The following is a 23,121-nucleotide window of genomic DNA, read 5'->3' on the forward strand; positions in this document are numbered from 1 at the left end:
TCTTTTCCAGAAGGACAATTGTCTTTAAGCCAATATTCTTCAATTTTATCTTTTCATTTTGTTGATTCTAATTAAACTTTCAAGTATGAGTGTGATAAACATAAAAATTTTGTATTTTGCATTCCATATTGGTTCTACTCCCCCTTTTTGTCATCAACAATGAAGGGGACAAATTAGTGCCAGGCGGCAGGACATGCTGACAGTGTTCCGCAAAATATGTCCAACATTCCCCCCCAAACGCGATGCCTATTTGAATGGTTCTACTTCCTTTTTCAGATTTGCAAATAAGATTTCAGCATCCATGTTGCTTTTTAGATTAGAATTCAGCATTTATATCTAATTAACATGAAACATTCAATGATTTGGGAAAGTGAATTTTACTCCCCCTTTGTTTTGGAATTCATTTCAGACCATTTAAATTCAATTATTACAAGTTGTGCTCCCCCTGTTTCATATGCATTGTCAAGTTGGCAAAATAGTGAAATGGTTGCACATTGTCAAGTTTGAACATTCAAGGTATATTATGACATTTTAACATCCATAGCACATCACAATATTCAAAAAACATACTCCAAGATTCAAAAAGAAAGGATATGGCATTCATATAGCATTACAACATTTGATGCCATTACAAGGATTGATTGCAAATACAAAAGAAAGAGTTTCATATAAGCCTAGGGCTTTACAAAAAGATGAACCCTAGATGTCTACAAAATGTGCCTCACTGGCCAGCACCCTCAAGAGTCCCAGTAGCAGCTTCCACAAACTTATGAATTGCTAGCATTAATCTTCTAAAGTTATCTCCCTGAGACTGATTGAGCGCTTTCATTAATGCTTCAATTTCATGGGATGCTTTATTAATCCTCCCTCTAAGCCGGGTAGCCACACTGCCCAAATTGCCTTCAGGGCTCGTCAGCTCTTCAAGACTATCCGATATGATCTTCAATTCAGCTTGTATCTCACTTGATCTTCTAGTTTGGTTTGATGCCACACAAACCAACTCTGACCCTATAGCTTCCATTTGAGTTCTAATTGCTTTCAACTCTTCTAAAAGTGCTTCATGTGAAGTGCGGATAGGAGCTATCTCAGCAGAAACCACTGACCTAATTTCTTCCCTCATTTGCTGGCACACCATGGATGCTAAGGTGTGCATCTGCTCATCCGACAAGAGAGTCGATCCAACAACTGGAGGAGGAGGCATGGAAGTGGATGGTCCAGCCGAGCTGGAAGGTGCATCAGGAAAAGGAAAGCTCTCCATATGATCAGTAAAGGGTATAGGGTTATGTGGAGGAGAGAGGTGGACAGGCTCCTGATGACGGATCTCAGGCTCTACAGTTTGGGATTTTCTTTTATAAACCTTAACCCAAGACCCGTCTTTCTTGTAAAAATCCATCCTATGTAGTGTGCTCTCGTTATAGAAGTCAGTGTGTCTCAAGGGTCTCTCTGGCTCTTTTTCAGGGATAGGAACCTTAAAATGCTTGAAAAGTAGGATAAAGACCATCCCATACGGGATGCTGAACCTGGAGGATCTATGACAGATTGAAATGTAGTTTAACATGAGCCTAGGAAGATTTAGGGGAATCCCTAACAGGATGTGGTGCATAATGGCCAAATCTCACTCCGAAACGAAGTCGAAGCGACCGGTTTTTGGGAACAAGACCCTGTTGGTTATGCTCAAAAGCAATCTCATTTCAGCATTGAGGTCTTGGGACTTAACAATGTCAAGAGGACCGCAGTTCTCTCTACCTAGAATTAAGTTTAGAGCAATCTCTCTTTGGGGATGTGAGGTCGGAGCCTCACCGTACTTAGGTATTTGCAATAAACTAGACAAGATATCCTCATTGATTTCTACAAATGTGCCTCGGACATACCCTGTGTACCCCGAGCTCCCTAAGGCCAAACTACCAAAAACTTCTCTCACTAAGCCAGGGTAGGTAGACACGTTTAGGGAACATAGGTGTTCCCAACCTTGGGGACGGAGTCTCTCTTCAATAGAGAACCCCTCACCCGCTAAGAATTGAAAATCTATATGCCTACCTGTTGTTACTGTGCGAATCGCACAGGAGGGAGTCACGGTTGGCGGAGCAACCGGAGGAGACAGCGCGGAGGGCTCTTCCCGCCGTTCCTCGTCGTTCGCCACCCTAGGACGCCTCCCACCGCTACGCCTAGCTGTCTTAGGTGCCATTGACCGAAAATCTAGGGAAATGGGCAGTGATTTTGGTTCGATTGGTGGTGGAGAGAAGATGGATGCGAGGGTTTAGGGTTTCGTTGGGGACGATGGAAAACAGCTCGGGACGGCTCGAGCTGTTTCGGCCCGTTAAAAAAAATTTCATTCTGTCCCCGAGACGTCTCCGCGACTAATGCGAGACGTCTCGCCGGGGGGACGTCTCTGCGATTCGCCAGAGACGTCTCCGGCACTGAAAAAAATTCAGAACGTTTCCAATCTTCTCCCAATTCATTTTATTCAACCTCAATGATCAGTTTAATTTCTTTTGGCGATTATTAAGTGAGCTTGCTTGTGATCCTCCCCCTTAATAATTCATCCTATAAAAGCTTGACAATGATTTTTGAATTATCAATATTGAAATGAGGAATGTTTGATCAAATTTCGAATGCCTATGGAATAGGCTCTGAAAATATCTCTATGAAGAGTCCAAGGGGGATAACTATCCTCCGGAAAGTCAAACAATTCGTCATCTAATTTGATAGATTCATATTTTCACTTATTAGGCTCTAGGTTTGCTATATGTGACCTTGAAGTGTATTATGAGTTTGAGTAGCATTCATATGTACCTCTAGAGCATACAAAGCATTGCATATGTTTGAGGAGTTAAATCATTTAAGCTATAGCATTGAAGTCAAATCATGCTTGCATTACAAATTCAATCTACTTGCTAGGATCATACAAGCACAAGGCATTCCTTAAAAAATTGAACCTATCTTTATAAAGGGGCTTTGTAAAGATATCGGCCAATTGATTTTCAGTGCATACATACTCAATCAATACATCATTTTTCAACACATGATCTCTTATAAAGTGATGCCTAATCTCTATGTGTTTTGATTTAGAGTGTTGGACAGGATTTTTTGTTAAATTGATTGCACTTGTATTATCACATCTAATTGGAATATTGTCCATTTTGATACCAAAATCTTCAAGTTGTTGCTTAATCCAAAGAACTTGGGCACAACAGCTTCCGGCTGCAATGTACTCAGCCTCATCTGTGGACAAGGCAACTAAATTCTGTTTCTTGCTAAACCAAGAAACCAAGTTAGCACCCAAGAATTGACAGGTGCCACTTGTGCTTTTTCTGTCGAGTTTGCACCCGGCAAAATCAGCATCGGAATAAGCAATTAAATTTAAATCAGATTGTTTAGAATACCATAAACCTGCATTAGATGTCCCTACTAGGTATTTGAATATTCTTTTAACAGCTTGTAAGTGTGATTCCTTAGGACATGCTTGGTATCTAGCACACATGCAAACACTGAATAATATGTCTGGTCTACTAGCAGTAAGGTAAAGTAAAGACCATATCATACCTCTGTATAATTTGCAGTCTACACATTTACCTTTTTCATCTTTGTCAAGCTTGCAACTTGAGCCCATGGGTGTGCTGATTTCCTTTGCATCCTTCATCTTGAACTTCTCCAACATTTCCTTGATGTACTTGGACTGACTGATGAAGATGCCTTCATCTGATTGTTTTATTTGTAGCCCAAGGAAGAAGTTGAGCTCACCCATCATGCTCATTTCGAATTCTCCCTGCATAAGCTTAGCAAACTCTTGACAAAGACTATCATTAGTAGCACCAAAAATTATATCATCCACATAAATTTGTACAAGCAATAAGTCATTCCCTTTTCTTTTAATGAAGAGTGTTTTATCTACATTTCCTCTTTTAAACTCATTTTCAATTAGGAAATTACTTAATCTTTCATACCAAGCCCTAGGGGCTTGCTTAAGTCCATACAATGCTTTATGCAATTTAAAAACATAATCTGGATGTAAGTGGTTTTCAAAATCTGGAGGTTGTTCTACATAAACTTCCTCCATTATATAACCATTTAAAAATGCACTTTTTACATCCATTTGATAGAGTTTGAAATCCATGAAGCATGCATATGCCAAAAGTAGTCTAATAGCCTCTAACCTAGCAACAGGAGCGAAGGTTTCATCAAAATCTATGCCTTTTTCCTGATTGTAGCCTTTGGCTACCAACCTAGCTTTGTTTCTTATTACTACTCCATCTTCATCTAGTTTATTTCTATATACCCACTTGGTGCCTATAATTGAAACATTAGGGGGTCTTTTCATTAGAGTCCAAACTTGATTTCTTTCAAATTGGTTTAATTCCTCTTGCATAGCATTTATCCAATTTTCATCTTTTTCGGCTTCTTCTAGTGATTTAGGCTCTATTTGTGAAACGAATGCAAGATAATTACTAGTACTTCTTAAAGAGGATCTTGTCCTTACCCCTTGTGAAGGGTCACCAAGGATTAGATCCCTTAGATGACCATGTGCATACCTCCATTCCCTCGGAAGATCTTGATTTCTTGCTTGGGGTTGATCTTCTTCATCTTGCTGAATTGTATCTTCCTTGATTTCATCCTCATGTTGTTTGTCTTGTATGGAGAACTCCTTCATTCTGTCTTCAAGTATACCTGCATCACCATCTTCTTCTTTTCTAGAAGAATCTCCATTAGCTTCATCAAAAACAACATGAATGGATTCTTCAACAACGAGAGTTCTCTTGTTGAAAACCCTGTATGCTCTACTAGATGAGGAATAACCTAAAAAGATCTCCTCATCTGATTTAGCACTAAATTTACTTAGATTGTCCTTTTCATTGTTTAAAATAAAGCAGCGACAACCGAAAACATGAAAATAACTTATATTGGGCTTCTTATTTTTCAACAACTCATAAGGTGTTTTCTTTAAAATAGATCTAACTAAAGCACGGTTTAAAATATGGCAAGCAATATTGATTGCTTCAGCCCAAAAATACTTTGGTAGATCCAATTCGTACAACATGGTACGAGCCATATCTGCTAGTGTGCGATTCTTCCTTTCTACCACCCCATTTTGTTGGGGTGTCCTTGGGGCCGAAAAATTGTGATTGATACCGTTTTCTTCACAAAATTTTTCAAAATGCTGATTTTCAAACTCGGTACCATGATCACTCCTAATTGCTTTTAGTTTAAGGTTAAGTTCATTTGAAATCCTATTATGAAACTTGATAAAAGCGGGAAAGGACTCATCTTTGTGGGCAAGGAATGAAACCCATGTAAAACGTGAAAAATCATCAACAATTACAAGACCAAACTTCTTACCCCCTAGACTAGCAGTTCTAGTGGGTCCAAATAAATCCATGTGAATTAGTTCTAAGGGTTTTGATGTTGAAACTATGTTCTTAGGTTTGAAAGAGCTTCTTGTTTGTTTCCCTAGTTGACATGCAGCACAAATTTTGTTCTTTTCAAAATCTATTTTTGGTAGTCCTTTAACTAGATCTTTTCTAATCAATTTAGAAATTAAATCCATGCTAGCATGTTCTAACCTACGATGCCATAACCAGCTAGTCTCATTGACCTTGGCATCCATGGCTACAAGACATTGGCCATCTTTCATGGTGAGATCATCAAGATCTACCATGTAAACATTTCCAAGCCTATGTCCCATAAGTATGATCCCATTGTCAATTGGACTACTAATTATGCATAGGGAAGATTCAAATGACACTTTAAAGCCCTTATCACAAAATTGACTTATACTTAGTAAATTATGTTTTAATCCATTAACTAACAATACATTGTCAATAAATGAGGAGGGTGATATAGAGATTTTACCAACGCCAATGATTTGGCCTTTAGCATTGTCTCCAAATGTGACTACTCCTCCTTCTTTTGATTCCAAGGTGACGAAGTGGCTCTTGTCACCGGTCATATGCCTTGAGCAACCGCTATCAAGATACCACATTCTCTTTTTGCTCCCGGCTGCAAGGCATACCTACAAAATAATCATGTGAAGCTCTTAGGTACCCAAGTTTTCTTGGGTCCTTCTTGGTTAGTGTAGTTGGTTCCCTTAGGAACCCATATTTTGGTTGTGTTTTTACCCTTTACAAATGTGTTCTTATTAGTTTGAATCTTTCTTTGAATGCAAGAATAAGCTTTATGTCCATTTTTCTCACAACAAAAGCATGTAGGTTTTTCAGTTTTAACATCTTTTGCTTTTACAAAAAAGTTATTTAGATATTTTTGTTGTTTGCTAGTTTTGTATCCTAATCCGGCTTTATTAAAAACAGCTCTTTGATTGGATAGAATAAGATTTAATTTTTCCGAGCTATGTGTAAATTTCTGCACAATTGGTTTATACTTGTGTAGCTCATTCTTAAGGTCCAAATTTTCTTTAGCTAATACTTCCTTATCATTTTTAAGGGATTTGACATTTTGTGCAAGTGAAGTATTACTATTGAGTAGGAATTTGACTCTTAGATTTAATTCCCTAATGAGTGTATTTGCAGTTTCATACTCAATGCTAAGTTCTGAAATTTTATCTTTTAGGTCAATAATGCTATCATTTTCATAATTTTCCTTTTCAATCAATAGGTTTTTAATGTCATCCTTCAGTTTTTGATTGGAGGCCTTTAGTTCTTTATTCTTTACTCCTAACATACTACAATCATTCATGAGTTCTTGAAAAGCTTCATATAATTCTTCTAAAGTAAAATCTGTAATTGAGCTTTGACATACCTCATCGTCGTCGAATGCCATGAAGCACAAGTTGGCGGTCTCTTCCTTCTCTTCCTCGGAGGAGGATGTGTCACTATCATCCCAAGTTGCTTTCAACACCTTCTTCTGCTTCTTTCCATAGTGCTTCTTCTGTTGAGGGCATTCGGAGCGGATGTGTCCCGGTCTCTTGCAATCATAACATATGATTGGGTCTCTTTCTTTTTCTTTTTTCTTTTTCCAATCATTTCTCCCTCCAAACTTCTTTCTTGGGAAGGCCTTCTTTCTTCTTATGAATTTTTTGAACTTCCTTACTATTAAGGTCAAGTCTTCATCTTCACTTCCCTCTTCACTTCCACTGCTTTCTTCTTCACAATTACTTGAAATGGCCTTGAGGGCGATTGTCTTCTTCTTTGGCACATCTTCTTCATGTTGCTTCATTGTGAGCTCATGCGTCATCAATGAGCCCAATAGTTCTTCAAGTGCCAAGGTGTTGAGGTCTTTGACTTCTACAATCGCCGTGACCTTCGCTTCCCAAGTCTTTGGCAAGGACCTGAGAATTTTCCTCACAAGTTCTGAATTAGTGTAAGATTTACCCAAATTCTTTAGACCATTAATTATATCAGTGAAGCGTGTGAACATGCATGAAATAGTTTCATTGGGTTCCATCTTAAATAATTCATATTTGTGAACTAGAATGTTCACTTTAGACTCCTTGACTTGATTAGTACCCTCGTGGGTAACTTCAAGCCTATCCCATACTTCCTTGGCGGAACTACAGGTGGAGACTCTATTAAACTCATTTACATCTAGAGCACAATACAATATATTCATGGCTTTAGCATTGAGTTGAACCATCTTGCTATCATTCTCATCCCAATCCTCCTCAGGTTTGGGAACCTGAACGCCATTAACTATGTGAGATGGTTCGTGTGGTCCTTTGATTATAGCCCTCCACAAGGCATAATCTTGTGCTTGAACAAAAATTCTCATTCTAGTTTTTCAATAGGAATAATTTGTCCCATTGAAAAGTGGAGGTCTATTGGTAGCCTGCCCCTCAGCAGGAACATTGTTGAAGGGTGTTGCCATCTTGATCTTTGGCAAAGACGGTTAGGTCTTCAAGAATATACAGAGCACCTGCTCTGATACCACTTGTTGCCCAGAGATGGTCACCCAAGAGGGGGGGTGAATTGGGTGTTTTAAAATTTTTAGTCTAATTAAACAATACACACAAGTGTTGGTGCAAGAATGAAAATAAAGCGGTAAGCACAATCAATCGCAAACACAGAGGTTTATAGTGGTTCGAAGCTTCCACTGCTCCTACATCCACTCCCCAAACACCTTTGAGAATTTTTTACTATAATCGGCGATTACAGTCCGGTAGTTTTTCGAGTGAACTACCCAACTCGTTGTTTTAACCCGGGCTAACAACGAACCCTACAATCCCCCAATTTAAACTAGGCTTGGAACGCCTAACCCTTGTTCCAAGTCCCTTGACTGGAACAAGCACAATGTTTAAGAGTTTTACAAGAATTTAAAAGCTTCTATGAAAGCAAATAAATCAATAAAGAACAACAAAACCGGAAGAACCCTCTTTGCCGTTGAAAGCTTGGATGATGGTGGTTCTTCCGATGTGGATCACGTCGGCTTGAATGCGAGCTTTGATTGCCGAGTGGGAGCGAGTAGATGAGCACGAAATCAGATGAAGAAGGCTTGAATGCACTTGATTTCTCCTCTTGAAAGCACCAACTCCCTTGAGACTCTCTCTCTTTCTTCTCTCTTGAATGCTTTTGTGTTAGGTGGGTGAGAAGTATTTTTCATGCACTTGAAAACTCCTTTTTATACTTCTGCAAGCAATAGATCCGTTAGAAATAAAAATAGAGCCGTTAGGATTTAAAAAAATACCTGCAAAAATGTGTCAGTCGCGTTCCAGGCATTCCGGAGATGTCTCCGCTTGAACGAGAGACGTCTCGGTTGTATAAAAAATCCTTCGACAATGTCGGAGTCGACTCGGCGCTTTCTGGGGACGACTCCGAAGAAGAACAGCCCGATTTCTTATTTTTCTGTTTTTCTGAGAGAGCCGACTCGCATACCTCGGGGGACGTCTCGGGATTTTTTGTGCTTTATGCGCGGGGACGACTCCGCGATGTCGGAGACGGCTCCGACGTTTTCTCAACGAAAAACGGGTCCTCTGGAATTCCTGAGAGAGTCGGCTCCGCGTCCTTCGGAGACGACTCGCGCGCATCCCTTGAAAACGGCCTTTCTGCCGTCTCTGAGAGAGAGTCGACTCTAGAAAGCCGGGAGTCGACTCCGACCCTGCGAGACGCCTTGGCAAGTGCTGGGGACGTCTCCAGACGTCCCAGCTTCTTCCCTGCGTACCGGAGACGTCTCTAGAACAAGCTGGAGACGTCTCGGCTGCCCCTGATCCGTTTTCTTCATCTCAAAAATCTTCAATAAATCCACCGAAAAATACGGGAACATGCCTTGACAATACTTAACAATATTCTTAGTTAAACACCTGAAATGCTCAAGTAAATTGTCAATATAAAGGGAATTATACTCTAGTGTTTTGTATTCATCAAAATCCATTAGGGGGTCAACACAGCCTTTGGATTTCACTTCTAGTGATGGAGATCACAAAGTTTGCAAGCTGCAAAAGTCCATTTATGGACTAAAGCAAGCATCTTGGAGTTGGAACATTCGGTTAAATGATGCGATCAAATCGTTTGATTTCATCAAGAATGAAGAGAAACCATGTGTTTATAAGAAAGTTAGTAGGAGTGCTGTCATATTTCTCGTATTGTACGTGGATGACATCCTCCTGATTGGGAATGATATTTTCATGCTAACTTCGGTCAAGATCTGTTTATCTAAAGAATTTTCCATGAAAGACCTTGGAAAAGCATCCTATATTTTGGAGATTAAGGTCTATAGAGATAGATCTAAGAGGATGCTTGGCCTATCACAGAAAATGTACATAGAGGAGGTGCTGAAAAGGTTCAGCATGGAAAACTTTTAAAAGGGGTCTTCTACCCCTTAGGCATAGGATTCATCTCTCCAAGAAGATGTGCCCTAATACATCTGAAGAGATTCAGTCGAATCCAAGCGAGGAGCACTGGAGAGCTGTAAAGAACATTCTTAAGTACTTGAGAAGAACTAAGAATATGTTCTTGGTTTTTGGAGAAGGATCAGAGTTAAAGGTAGAAGGATACATAGATTTAGACTTTATGACTGATATTGATGATAGAAAGTCTACATCAGGATATGTGTTCTTGTGCAATGGTGGTTCGGTAAATTGAAAGAGTTCCAAACAACCGATCATTGCTGATTCTACTATGAAAGCTGAGTATATCGCCGCCTCTGAAGCTGTAAAGGAAGCCTTCTGGTTCAAAAAGTTTATTGCAGAGTTAGATGTAATGTCATCATATGTCATAACACTCTACTGCAATAACAATGGCGCCATAGTTCTTGCTAAGGAGCCTAGGTCTCATCAGAAGTCCAAGTACATAGAGCGGCGCTTTCACTTCATACGCAACTACCTCGAGAAGAAATATGTCGAGGTGCAGAGAGTAGACTCTACGGACAATGTAGCGGACCCATTCACTAAACAGCTTAGCCAGCAAAAGACTAAAACCCACCTTGAGAAGATGGGGCTTAGATATATGGCTGATTGGCTTTAGTGCAAGTGAGAGATTATTAGATGTAAGTCCTAAAAGCCAATCTAGCTGACACATTATTTATTCTGAGACATAGTTTTGTACTTGATTTTATTATTATTAAATAATAATGGTCATCTTTTTCATTCATATTGTGTATGTGTCTATGAATCGTTCAAAGAATTAATAAGATGATGATACATATTCTCAAGAGTTGAGAATTTAAGCCATGTGTCATTGGTGATTAATTCCTAAATACTTCTGATCGATGGATCATTATGAGGACAGTGATTGATCCGATGAGATTTGTGCACAGATTACTATCCTTTTGGATGGACGTACCTTGAGTCCACAGTGTAGGAAGACTGGAGCGATAGTGCAGGTGCTTGTTAGAGAATGAGGGTACTGAGCATGACCAAAGAAAGAAGTCACTTGGATGTCTATCCACTCGTCAGTGACTTACTTGATGTTGCAGTAGTATGACTGGTCTTTTGACCTGCGATGCTTCGGCTATTCATAGTGAGATTGTTGTAGTTTGACTGCACATATATATGGTCTCTAGCTATATGGGTCCTTGTGGTGCAGATTGGCTACTGTAAGTTCACTGTAGGAGTAGGGTGTACACCTACATGAAATCTATCAATCTTGGTAGATAAGGAGTAGTCCTATGTGATTTATAAGACTGAGTTCATAAGACCTTGGCCAAGGCAGTATGTAAAGTGGGAAAAGAGTTTTTCCACTCTCGAACTAAAGATGAATAAATCTTGACATATGACAGACGATGGAGTTTGACGAATTATCCATGACCTCTGTCTTATAGGGATCCATGATAGAAGGACTGTATTATACGATAACTGCACCTAGAGGTTCATCTATTCCATTCTGCTGAGTTGCCACTATATGCTACTAGGTGTCACCGATGGATGGTGAGACTCACAAAGATTATCTTGATGGTCAATAATCTCTGGTGAGATGAGTTGGAATTGTTCCAATCCATTGAAAGGAGTTTTCAATGATATTGTGATAGTGATCACAATATATATCACTACCAGACAGAATAGAACCTATGGGTCACACACATTAAAGATATTGACCGATCCAATGGTTGGATTGTGATTTAGAATCATAATAGTTCATGATTGTCAATTTGATTGATAATTGATTTAATCCAATGAGAGTTAGTGAGTTAAAGAAAGAAAAATTGCAATTGGATTGCAATTTGATTGAATCAATTGGACTGAATTAGATTAGGACTGCAAATTATTAGAGTCCTACTTGGAGTAGGACTCCTAAAGACCTAATTGCATTAGGACTAAAAATTATATGAGCCCTACTTGGCGTAGGACTCCTAGAGTCCTAATTGATTTTGATCTAATGGATAAGGATTAAGAGTTCTTATTGGATAAGGACTCTTTGTGGCCACCCAATCCTCTTTAGAAGAGGATTCATGCATCTTAATTAAATTAGGCCGCACTCCCCTTACTTGAATTGATTTGGGGCGTGCATGAGCCCAATTGAAAGGAGGGGCGTGCGCCCCTCCTAATCCCACTTGACCTAGGCGTGAGCTCCTAATTTTTAGGATCCTCACGCCTAGGGCAAAGGATAAAAAGGGAGGCTGGCGGCCTCCCTTGTAGCTTCATGGAATTTTTGTTGGCGGCCACCTTCTCCCCTTTTCCCCTTCCGCCGCAAGCAAGGAAAAAGAAAGAAGTGGGGCGTGGCCTCTTCTTCCTCTTTTGATCTTTCTTCTTCCTCTCTAAGAAATCAAGAGTTGATTGAAAGAGAGGATTTCAGCCATCAAAAGTAATCTTTGCAGGGAAGCTAGCACTCCGAAGAGATTCAAAAGCTTGGATTGGGCTTCTTCCTCGTGTGGATACCCGTAGAGTCCGGACATGTGTGCAGCTTCAAGCGAGCCTTTCAATATTACCAGGATCATCAAATTGCGGTGAACATCTACCCGCACAAGGTGAAGATCAGATATTTTCCTTCTAAAGTATTTAATCTTAATCTATCTACGAACGGTTTTAAAATACGTTCATGTGATGAACGAACTGTGCATGGCTTTTCTACTGTAATTTTAATTTTCTGCAGCATGCATGATTTTCCAACACTTGGTACCTCAATGGCAAGTGCAAACCTATTTGTAGGAATCAGGCCAATTGGGCCTAACATGCACCAAAGACGGTAGGCCCAATCGGGCTTTAATTCAAAATTCAAAAAAAAAAGGAAATCGGAATAGGGGACTGTGATCCCCTGCCTGAGCGGCCCGAACGGCCCCCGTTGAGGCACATTCCGGGGAGTTGCAGCTGATGCAAAACCCCTAGGGCCGGTACTAAAGGCCGGTGGCGGTTTGGGGCAGTTGCAACTAGCAAACGGCCGACCGGTGCCATCGTTTGTCCGAGCTAATCTTTTCTCTTTGGGGGTTATAAGAACCCTAATTCCACTCCACCCGATCCTCCGCCCGTTGTTCCTCTCCTTCCTCCTCATCCTCTAGTGGCTGCCATGCTGCCTCGGTCGATTGTCGCCCCTGAAAACCCCCTAGTTGCCAGCCTCCCTTATTACAAGTGCTTTTTTTCTCTCTTCTCGCCGGGATCCACCAAAAAATGCCTCCACCGACCGTGAGTCTCTATGTGCGTCCCTCGCTGGTGAGTCCCCATCTTCCGTCGAACCTCCCTCAAGCTTTAGGGAAGGCCACCAAGGTAGCTAGCTCTGACCCTCTTTCTTACTTCCTCCTTTTTGGCTGAGCATGACTGTCACTGCTTGCTTGTCGCTGCAGCCACTGCCTCCAGCTACACCTGCCGGATCTTGACCATAGAAGCCATCATGAACAACCCTCTCATCTTTCTCCTGATTACTAAGAAAAGAAGAAAGAAGAAGAAAAAAAGAAAAGAGGAGGAAGAAGAGGAGAGAGAGAAAAACTCATCCCTCTCTTCTTCCTCTCTCTCTCTCTCTATCTAGTTTCTTCTCTCTTTCTCTCTAATCTTCCTATTTCTCTCTCTAAAAGATTGGAATCAGTAAAAGAGGTCCCATCCTTAGATTTGTAGATCCTAGACCAATTTATCAAGTCCATTTCGGGTTGCTTAAAGCTTTTTAATATATACTTAGATTTTTAAATAGTGAATAGCAAGTAATTTATTCTTCTTAAATATTTTTGACAGGTGCAAAGGATTTGCCCAACTGAACCTAGTGATTTTTGGGCGAACAGAGGTAAGTGACCTTGGCACTTAATTTCAAATTACTGATCAATTTTTAGTATGAAATTATGAATTATATTTGACATGATTGACCCTGCATTTTCTTTTTAAAAAAATTAGATTCAAGCATATGATTGGAAATGATCTGTGTTCTTGGCCAAATAGAATTCTTATTGAATACTTCATTATAAATTATTTACATATGAATTATGATTATGAAAAATTGTATGTTACTATGAAAATGATATATATGGCATGATTATGCATTTTAACTTTTGCGATGCCATTTAGCATTTCCAACCTATTTATAAAGGTATGATTTATGAAAAATATGAAATATTTTATGAGCTCTCTGATAGCTATAACCGCCTCTAGAAATGGAGGCCAATCGATATCCTGGAGCTAGCATCCAACAAAAATGGCCTTCGGCAAATGGGTTAAAGTTGATAACGAATATAAACTATGATATCTTATCGATTATGAAGACGACCCTGTCACGGGTTATACTGACCGTAGCGCAAAAATCTGTGAGCATTGTTTTAATTAAAAGTATGGATAAATGGCAAATATTTGATGATTATGGATATTTTAAATTGCACCTTCAGCTTTACGAACTTGCATGATTTGTGCATATATGATTGGTTTGTTACGATAATTTGTTATTATGTTTATGAAATATTTTATTTTACAGTATAATTTTACTTTCCAAATGACGTATTGAATCATGTAAAAATTTATGCTTGATCCGGTAAGGTGGTGCATGGTTACTTATTGAGTCGCAAAACTCATTTGTCTCTTTATATTTTTTTTAGATAATTAAGGTTTCTAGGAAGAAGGAAGAATAAAATGAATGAAGGATGAAAGAATAAAGCTTGAAGCATAGTTCCAAGCTATTAGTAAATGTAGTTATGACTATAAAGTTTGGGTTATATAGACTCGGACGTTCAAATATTCGGTTTAGATACTCTGTACCCACTTCTCTTTGTTTAGCAAATGAATTTGAACTAAATTTATTATTCCATAAATTTTTATGAAGAACTTTTTATTGTGGGCTTCGTGTTATTGTGAGCAATAACCTACAATGGCATGGCCATGTCATGCTTCGGATCTGGGACGTAATATTTTATTTCAATATTATTCAAATAAATTATGTGGGGATTTATGCGGGTATATATATATATTTAGTCCTATATCGGTTATTCGTTGGGTAGATCTTGGGTATTTTTACAGGATCAAGAAACTCAAATAATACCTTCTGGCTAGCCATTTCGGGTGAGGTCTTGGGTTGTTATAAATGGTATGAGAGCGGACCCGACCTATAACCTATATGGACTAGAGGACATTGCAGCATGGATCCATTGAAGCTGACTACGAACCAATTGTGGTGCTTGTGGTTAGATTTGAATGGATTTGAACTTTTAGCCTGACGAGGACGTCGAGGCTTAAACAGGGTGAGCTGAGGACTCATGCAGGCATGTGTTTAGTCTTATATCAGTTATTCGCTAGATAGATCTTGTGTACTTATATCGGATCAAGAAACCTAAATAATATCTTACACATAGTCATTTTGGGTGAGGTCTTGGATTATTATACTATTTTTATTAAATGTCTTAAAAATCATAAAATTCTTTGCTACCATGGCTCTAAAAAGTAATTGCTATTTTAAGTAATTTAACTACTAAAAAAAGGTCTAAAAATTTTACAAATAATTTTCCAAAAAAAGGATTTCACCATATATGTTCAGCCTATTTCGTTTTTCTAGTCTGATTCTATCTCTATTAAATGTCTCACTAGTCAATTCGCAGCACAGTTTCCTCTCTGATAGGTACACGGCATTTGAAGAGTAGAACCTGCAGAAGAGAAGCTCCAAATATCTAATGGGCAAGGGCCGTAACAAAATTAATTGTGTAAGGCATGAAAGCTTTAACCATGTTAGTCCTTGAGCCTTCAAAATTCCTTATCTTCTTATTAATTTGTTAAATTGAATGGACTCAACTGCAATTGGCTTCGTAACAAAAAGTCCTTGCAGATGAAATACTAGAATGAATCAGGGATACGAAATAAATGAATCTAAATAAAAGGCAGCTTACCAAAAACTTAATTTCTCACAACAAAATTTAACCTTTTCCGACGATCTTTTTGGTCGCCTTGGACTTAGTTCCAACATGCAATGGTCAGATGACGTCAAAATCATATGCCCTATGCCAATTCATGTCAGGATAACATCAGAATCACCATCACTTGACCTAATTGTAGCACTCACCCTGCGTCTTGATTCATAAGGACAGCCTGACCATTAGGACTGTCAAAAGCGATGGCTGTTCTACACTTCAGATGGGTGCATGTGGACATGCATGATCCACGTCTCCGCTTCTTGTCAGGGCTGACAAGTTTGAAAAGATTTGATTGTGTCTAAAGTCACGAGAGCTCTAGGATTTTAGCGTTTTTTTATTTTGTTGTTGGTTGTTGATAGGCACCAATAGGCTTTGTAGCATTTTTGTTATGGTATGCAAGTCAGTACAAAATCCAATTCAAATTTAAACTTGAATTTAAAGTTTGCATATATGAAAATCATAAAGACACCCAAAATCAAGTTCAAATTTAAATTCATGCCTCCTATTATAATTGTGATTTCACATGTGATGATCTCCTATTAGCAAGGCTCCTATTGTCAGTGATAATTGCATGACCAACTAACCTATAACTTTACTACATGGTTTGATCGTACCATCCCAACTTGACCTCCTAATTCATTTTGACCCAACCCTACTTTTATCAGCTTGGATCATTGTAAGTGGTATCCTAACACAAACTAGCCTAGCTCAACCTTTAAATTTATTCTAACCCAACTGGCCTATCTGAACTTGCATCATTGTAACTCGTTATCAATGCAACCCATCCCAATTCAACTATTGAAAATCTTATTAAAACAAAAGAAAACAGAGAATTGACCAAAGAGGTCGAATCTTCATCTATTTGTGGACACTTTGTGAGGCCCAGCTTCACTGGGCCGGCCCATTGGCCTGGCCCAACACCAAGAGAAGGCCCGAAGGCCCTCTTCCCATTCAAAATAGGGCAGTCCCCTGTTCAACCATGTGGAGGAGGAGGAAGTGTCCTCCTCCACCGCGGGCACTGCCGGAGGCTAGGATAAGCCTAGCCTCCACTTTGATCGAGTCTATCCATCGCGATTCTCGCGGTGGAGAAAGGACCCCGAGCTTATTGTCTCACCCTCGAGCTTATCTCCTTCGAAAAACCTTCCGATAAATCTCCCATCTCTCAGCGATTGACTCACCCCCGAGCTCCACCGATCACCTCTCCTCCTCCTCCTTCCTTGTCTTCGGTGACCGTGGTGCCGCCTCGGACAAGTGCAGCTGCTGAAGTCTCTTCTTCTTTTCTCTAGACCACGACAACCCTGTTTTCTCTTCTCCCTATTTTGAGATCCGCGCTACTAGCCGCCGAACCAAGCCGTCGTCGGCTGAGATCCGCTACCTCTGTTGATCGCTGGTAAGTCCCCTTACTTCCCCCTATTCCTCTGTTCCAACTCAAAACCGAGCAGTTTTGTTCCCCTGTTTTGAACAAACAAAGAATGATCTCGATATTCCTTTCTCGCCGGCCGCCACCGGCCGCCGACGGCTGGCCGTCGACCATTGAGGCTCGACTGCCACCGAACTTACTTCCTCGGCTTCTTCTCCCTACTCTTCCCTCTCTTCCTCCTCTCCATTCTTCTTCTTCTTATTATTTCTTCTATTTTCTTCCCATTTGTCCCCTATTTGTAAGTAATAAAAAAAGGAAAAAACAAGAGGGAAAACATTTTCTCTCTCTGCTTGACTATGGACCAGATACATTGATGAACCTTGATGGCCTATACCATCGACGAACAAAACCCAAACCCCTGGCTGGACCTAAGTTGAGATTCTATCCTCTTTCTCTTTCTCTCTCTAGACCGGCTTAGAGATCTTAGTGTAGGCCCTATTTTTCTTATTGCTCGAATCTAAGTTAACTCAGTTTGAAAATCCTAAACCACTATGATATTTGGGTAGTAGATCAGCCTATTACTTCAGCCCAGCTTGATTTGGTCACTTTTGATCTTCACTGACCTGTTGAATCCTTCTTGCTCATATTGACTTGGGCAATCGACACTATCACCTGACTAACCTGATTTGGGGGCATGAGGCCATTCTCTAGTAGTGTTTGATTTTGACTTCGTTTGACTTAATTCTCAAATGATGCTGAAATTTATGATGTTTTAATTATATTAAAATAGGTGCACTTGACCCGTTCAATTGAAGTACAATTTTTGAAGCGAGAAGAGGTAAGTAACCTAATGCTTCAGAGTATATTTTTCAAATTATTTGATAAAATACTTATTAATTTTGATATCTGTTTTGTACTTAGTTAAACGGGTCAGGGATGTTAATATTATGATTATTTTAAAATATGTTATATGCTATGTTATAAAAAATCTATTTTATAAATATGCATTCTCAACATGGCTATGATCTATTCTGGCTCCGTCAATGAAAATTATTCATTGGTCCTGTCGACTTGTAATATATGAGAAATTAGTTTCTATACTGCACCACCGATGATTAAAATAGTGGTATTTGGGCTACTGTAAAACCGGTGATTAAGAATAGCAGTTTTTGGCACTTTGTGCGACCCATGCATGCTACTGGAATACGTGGCCATAGCCTGATTTTTGATATCTGATTTTTGATTTCTGATTTTCGATATAGAGTTTCTGGTATTTCTTGTGAAAACTATAGGATATTTTAAAAAAATATATGCATTATTTGAGAAATGATTTATTCCCCAATCAATATTTTGTGTTTTTAACTAAATTATTTGGCATGCTTCGACGCCACTCCGGGATATTATGTTGTTTAGTGGACTAGTATAGCTCATTATCATATTTTCTTTGTTTTTCAGATCCAGAGATGCATGATTGCTCGGGACTTGGGCAGTGCGCTAGTTTTACGAAGATACTTTTGGTCATTAGAGTATTAGTAGGTCTAGTTAGAATATTTTATTTGGTTTATGTTAGTAGTTAGCAATTGTTGACTTATGTCCCCTTGAAGATATTGTAAGAATTATTTAAATAAGACGTTAATTAATTAAAATTTTAAGAATTATTATTGCTTTGATATGATCGGTAGTCTTGCATGCTTGTATGGTCCGCCATATAGGTATGGCGTCTGTCATGCTTCGGGCTCGGGGTGCGACACACTTTGATCCGCCCAAAGGTGCTATGTGGACCATATATTTAGAATTAAGGTTTGCAGAATACATAAGTAATAGTGTCCAACAAGTTCAAAGTATATATACTAAACGTGAAAAATTTACTAATTCAAAATTAGGATTTGGAGGACATCTTGAAGTTGTGAGGAGATCAATAACATTGAATATCTAATACAGGCTTAAATGTTTCTAGATCTATGGGGATAAAACTGAGAGATGATTGATAATATAACATAGTCTAACAACCATTTGCCTGTTTTGCACTTGAAACTTGCTAATGACCAAATATTTTTTTCTATACCTTCTACATCTAATACCGATGTTAAATTTCTGAATTTATTAAATGACACACAAGATTTAAACAAGTGAAAGGTTGTTGAGGTTTATGATTTCAAAATCCTATAAGTTTTGGTACCTTTCTTTGAATCTATTCTTTTATGCGCTTTGCTTCATTTTACCCTCATAAATACTTATCTATATCTGTCCTTGTAGTTGGCATGTGTGATGCCCATGCAATGAACTACAAATAGCTATGCTTTTTTATTATTATTATTATTTTGAGAAGCTGTGCAGCATATGTAACAGAAAATTATTATCTCTATCTTTGTCGCTATAATGAAGTAGCAGGGATCGGGAAAGGAGGTATGTTTGAATAGGGAATTTATTAAGAAAAGTCTACATTGCTCGAAATTCGTGACATTGGCATTGTCATTTTTTTTATGATGTTTCTAAGAATTTTCATGAATTCTGAAGGGGGTAGAGCTTTCCCTCTCCACTCTACTTGATATAGTGCAACATCTTCAAAATGCTTGAAGGCAAAGTTGTTTCCTGATACATCATTATCATTGAACTTTCCAATCGAGCATACCGAAGCTTGGAAGAAAGCATCTATCCCATTATTCTTCATTAGCCTCAGGTAAGGCTAGATGACTAATAGTTTACATAGCCTTCTTCAACAGTTTGTCCTGGTGTCCTATTAAAAAAAAAAAAAACCTTAACAAGTCCGTTTCTTTTCTTTCTATAGGATTTAGGCTATTCAGACCAGCCTACTCCTATTCTATTCCTAGGTACTTATGAATATAGGCCTAGCCAACCTATAATTCTATAATTTTGCTGGTTGTACTGGCTCAATCTATGAATCCAATAGAATTTTCAATCCAATCATCCAAACAGGCTCTAAGATATCTCACTACCTTAAAAGTTCTGTTACAGGTCATATGTTCTGTAGTTTGCTGCATGTATGCAACCTTATCATTTCTCATGTTCTGTGGCATGCATGCACAGCCATATAGATCAACAATTTTCACTGCCTATTTAAGGAAATAAGCTTATTCACGTAAGAAAGACTCTTTGGAGCAACAAAAACAGTAATGCTGTCACATGGAGATCACACGGCTAAAGCAAAATAAATTCATGACCACACATCAATATGGGAAGCCATAAGCAAACATCGCCAATGGGGATGAAAATGAGACTGAAATGTGCAATTACCAAGATCATCACCTACAAAAGGATGGTGCCCAATAACATGTCCCAATCTATAAGTGACATTAAATGCCCAATAGCATAACGGAAAGTCATAAGACTTTGAGGTCAGCAGAACTAACGTTTTATTTTATTTCCAAACCTTTTATTGCTCCATAAAAGCACTATTTTAATTGCAAAGACACAATAATTTTTTATACCACGAGCATAAAGGCAGGCTTGCAATAGTGCATATAGATATTTGGCAGCATAGTCTGCTACCCTAAAAGCAACATCTAATTACCCAGCACGTAAGGAGTAGCAATTAACCGCAGAGGCGACTTCAAGCCCACGGCTGCCCCAGTGGACTCAGTCATGTCCAAATCATTGGGGCCCATCCCATTAGGGAGCTTCCAATCAAAATAGTAGAGTACGTTGGCCAGGGCCATCTCCACCTGGGCCATGCCAAAGGCCATCGCCGGGCAAATCCTCCTGCCTGCACCAAAAGGTATGTACTCAAAGTTGCCACCTTTGTAGTCCACCGAGCTGCCATCGAATCTCTCAGGCATAAAGCTCTCCGGGTCCTCCCAATACCTCGGATCCCTTGCCACAGCCCATGCGTTGACGACAATCCTGCTCCCTGCAGGGATATTGTAGCCGCCCACTTGGCATGTCTCACGGCAGACTCTCGGCATGAGCAGCGGACCCGGCTGGTGCAATCTCAGAGACTCTTTGATCACCAACTTCATGTAATGGAATTCTTTGATATCTTCCTCCTCGATCCTGGCCTTCCCCTTCAAAACTTGCCTCACCTCTGCTTGAGCCTTCTCCATTATCTCGGGGTGTCTCATTAACTCTGCCATCGTCCATTCCAGCGTCGTCGCTGATGTCTCAGTTCCTCCCCCGAACATATCCTACAAATAATGGAAAGATAGGTACTTGAATCAATATGTATTGCCATGCCTTTTATTTATTTATTTATTCATTTTTATAGAACAAGCTAGATGCATAGTTAGGCATACTGACCATGATTACGGCCTTGAGGCTGGTGAGCGTGAGGGGGAACTCAAGTCCACCATTTTCTTTTAGCTCTAAGAGAACGTCGACAAGGTCTTCCCCTTGTTCCTGTTCCTCGTTGCTGCTATTTTTGGTTGCTCTCTTCTCTTCATGCTCCTTGATGATCTCCCCGAGGATCTCATCCATCTCCCTGTGACATTTTTTTAACGTTGAGCTCACTCCACTGAGAGTGTCAATAAAGGTTAACGAGGGGAATAGATCAGCTACGCAAAATCCGGAGAGGAATTCAAGGAGTTCCTCCAATGCTGATATGAATCTCGGCCCATGCTTGCATTTTGTACCAAATGCCACCATCGAGGTCATAGTATTGGTTGTCAGGAGAAACATCTCACTGAGGTTAACTGGGGAATTGTTCATCGTGGAGATATATCCCACTAGGTTGGACATCACCTCTTGTCGATGTATGCTGAAGGACTTGACACGCTTTGCACTAAGTAGTTCGATAACGCATATCTTCCGCAGCTGCCGCCAGTAGCTACCGTAGGGCGAGAAGATAATGTCAGCGCCGTCATAGAACGCCTTGTAAGCTAGTATTTTGTCCCGCGACGCGAAGATGAGATCGTGGGTCTTCAGGATCTCTCTTGCCATCTCCGGGGAGGAGACGATAATGTGATCGACTTGTCCGAGCCTGAGGTGCATGAGAGGGCCATGCCGCCGCGACAGCTCACGGAGGGCACGGTGAGGGAGAGCTCCGAGCAAGTGGTGGAGGTGACCTATGATAGGGAGCTTCCATGGGCTCGGAGGCAGATTTCGTGTTGCTGTGGATTTGGTCAACTTTATCACTATGAGTACAAAGAGGAGGAAGGCGGAAAGGAAGGGTAAGGAAGGGAGCTGGAGTTCCATGGCTGGTGCTCTGATGCGTTTGAGTGTAATGTGCTCTGATGCTCTTCTTAATTTATAGGGGGCATACGATTCTAGTGTCGTAATTCTTTTTGTTTCTTTTTTTTGAAGATAAAGGAGGCTGTAAAAATAAAAGGAGTAATATCATACATGTTGTTTTGATTCGCCACCATTGTTCCACGGAAGTGACGGAGAGCCACGAGACTAAATTATAGCAGTACTGAAAGTGATGGTCAAGTTTTTCTTCTAGTGAGACGAAAAAATGATCAAGGTTTGATGGGAAAAATAATGATACGGTTGTTTAAGTGAAAGTCGAAGCGATTATTGAAGACTATGAAGCTTCAAAATTTCCGCAGACGATGTTGACTTTTGTTCTTATTCTTGATTTTTTACGCCTTCGTATGGCTGTGGTTCGTTTTGCTGGTTACGTTTGACGGCGACTTTACGTTGTCATTTGAGTGGCTGGTTGCTTTTGGCAATGGGGAGGTTAGACCAAATAGATCCTCTAGTTGCCTAGATGGACCAAATGGTCGCTAGCAGGGTGCGGTAGTATCAGATTTTAAGTTGGAAAAGCTTGCTTCTAATTATTGTTGTGTGTGTTGGGACGGCTGCTAGCGCCGGTTCTTGGATGCTGTTTGGGTGTCAGTATATAATATTCCTTGGAAAAATGAGTCAAAAAAAGGATGCTTTTTTTTTTCCCTTGTCCCTTTCTTTTCTTCTCCTTGGCACAGTTTTTTTATGATTTTTCTAATAAGTTTTTCAAAAAAAGAAAGAAAAAAAACTTTCTCTCTGGATTTGCTTAAGAATAAGATCTCAAAAAATTTCATAAAGAGATAATCGTTCAGACGGTCCTATAGTTTTTTTTTTTTTTTTTTTTTTGATCACGGGCTTCATGAAGGTCAGGGTTAGTTTTTTCGTTGAATTTTCTA

General features: G+C 39.6%; 1 protein-coding gene across 1 annotated transcript; it reads right to left on the minus strand.

The window, feature by feature from the left end:
- Nucleotides 1-20,419: 20,419 nt before the first annotated feature.
- On the minus strand, nt 20,420-22,412 carry LOC120107460 (premnaspirodiene oxygenase-like). Its single transcript, XM_039120731.1, has 2 exons — nt 21,302-22,412; nt 20,420-21,189 (listed from the first exon to the last, which is right to left on the minus strand). The coding sequence occupies exons 1-2, from the start codon at nt 22,193-22,195 to the stop codon at nt 20,572-20,574; spliced, it is 1,512 nt and encodes a 503-aa protein (XP_038976659.1). The 5' UTR covers nt 22,196-22,412; the 3' UTR covers nt 20,420-20,571.
- Between the last annotated feature and the right edge of the window lie 709 nt (nt 22,413-23,121).

The sequence above is a fragment of the Phoenix dactylifera genome, unplaced genomic scaffold (assembly GCF_009389715.1).
Source record: "Phoenix dactylifera cultivar Barhee BC4 unplaced genomic scaffold, palm_55x_up_171113_PBpolish2nd_filt_p 000872F, whole genome shotgun sequence".
NCBI lineage: Eukaryota > Viridiplantae > Streptophyta > Magnoliopsida > Arecales > Arecaceae > Phoenix > Phoenix dactylifera.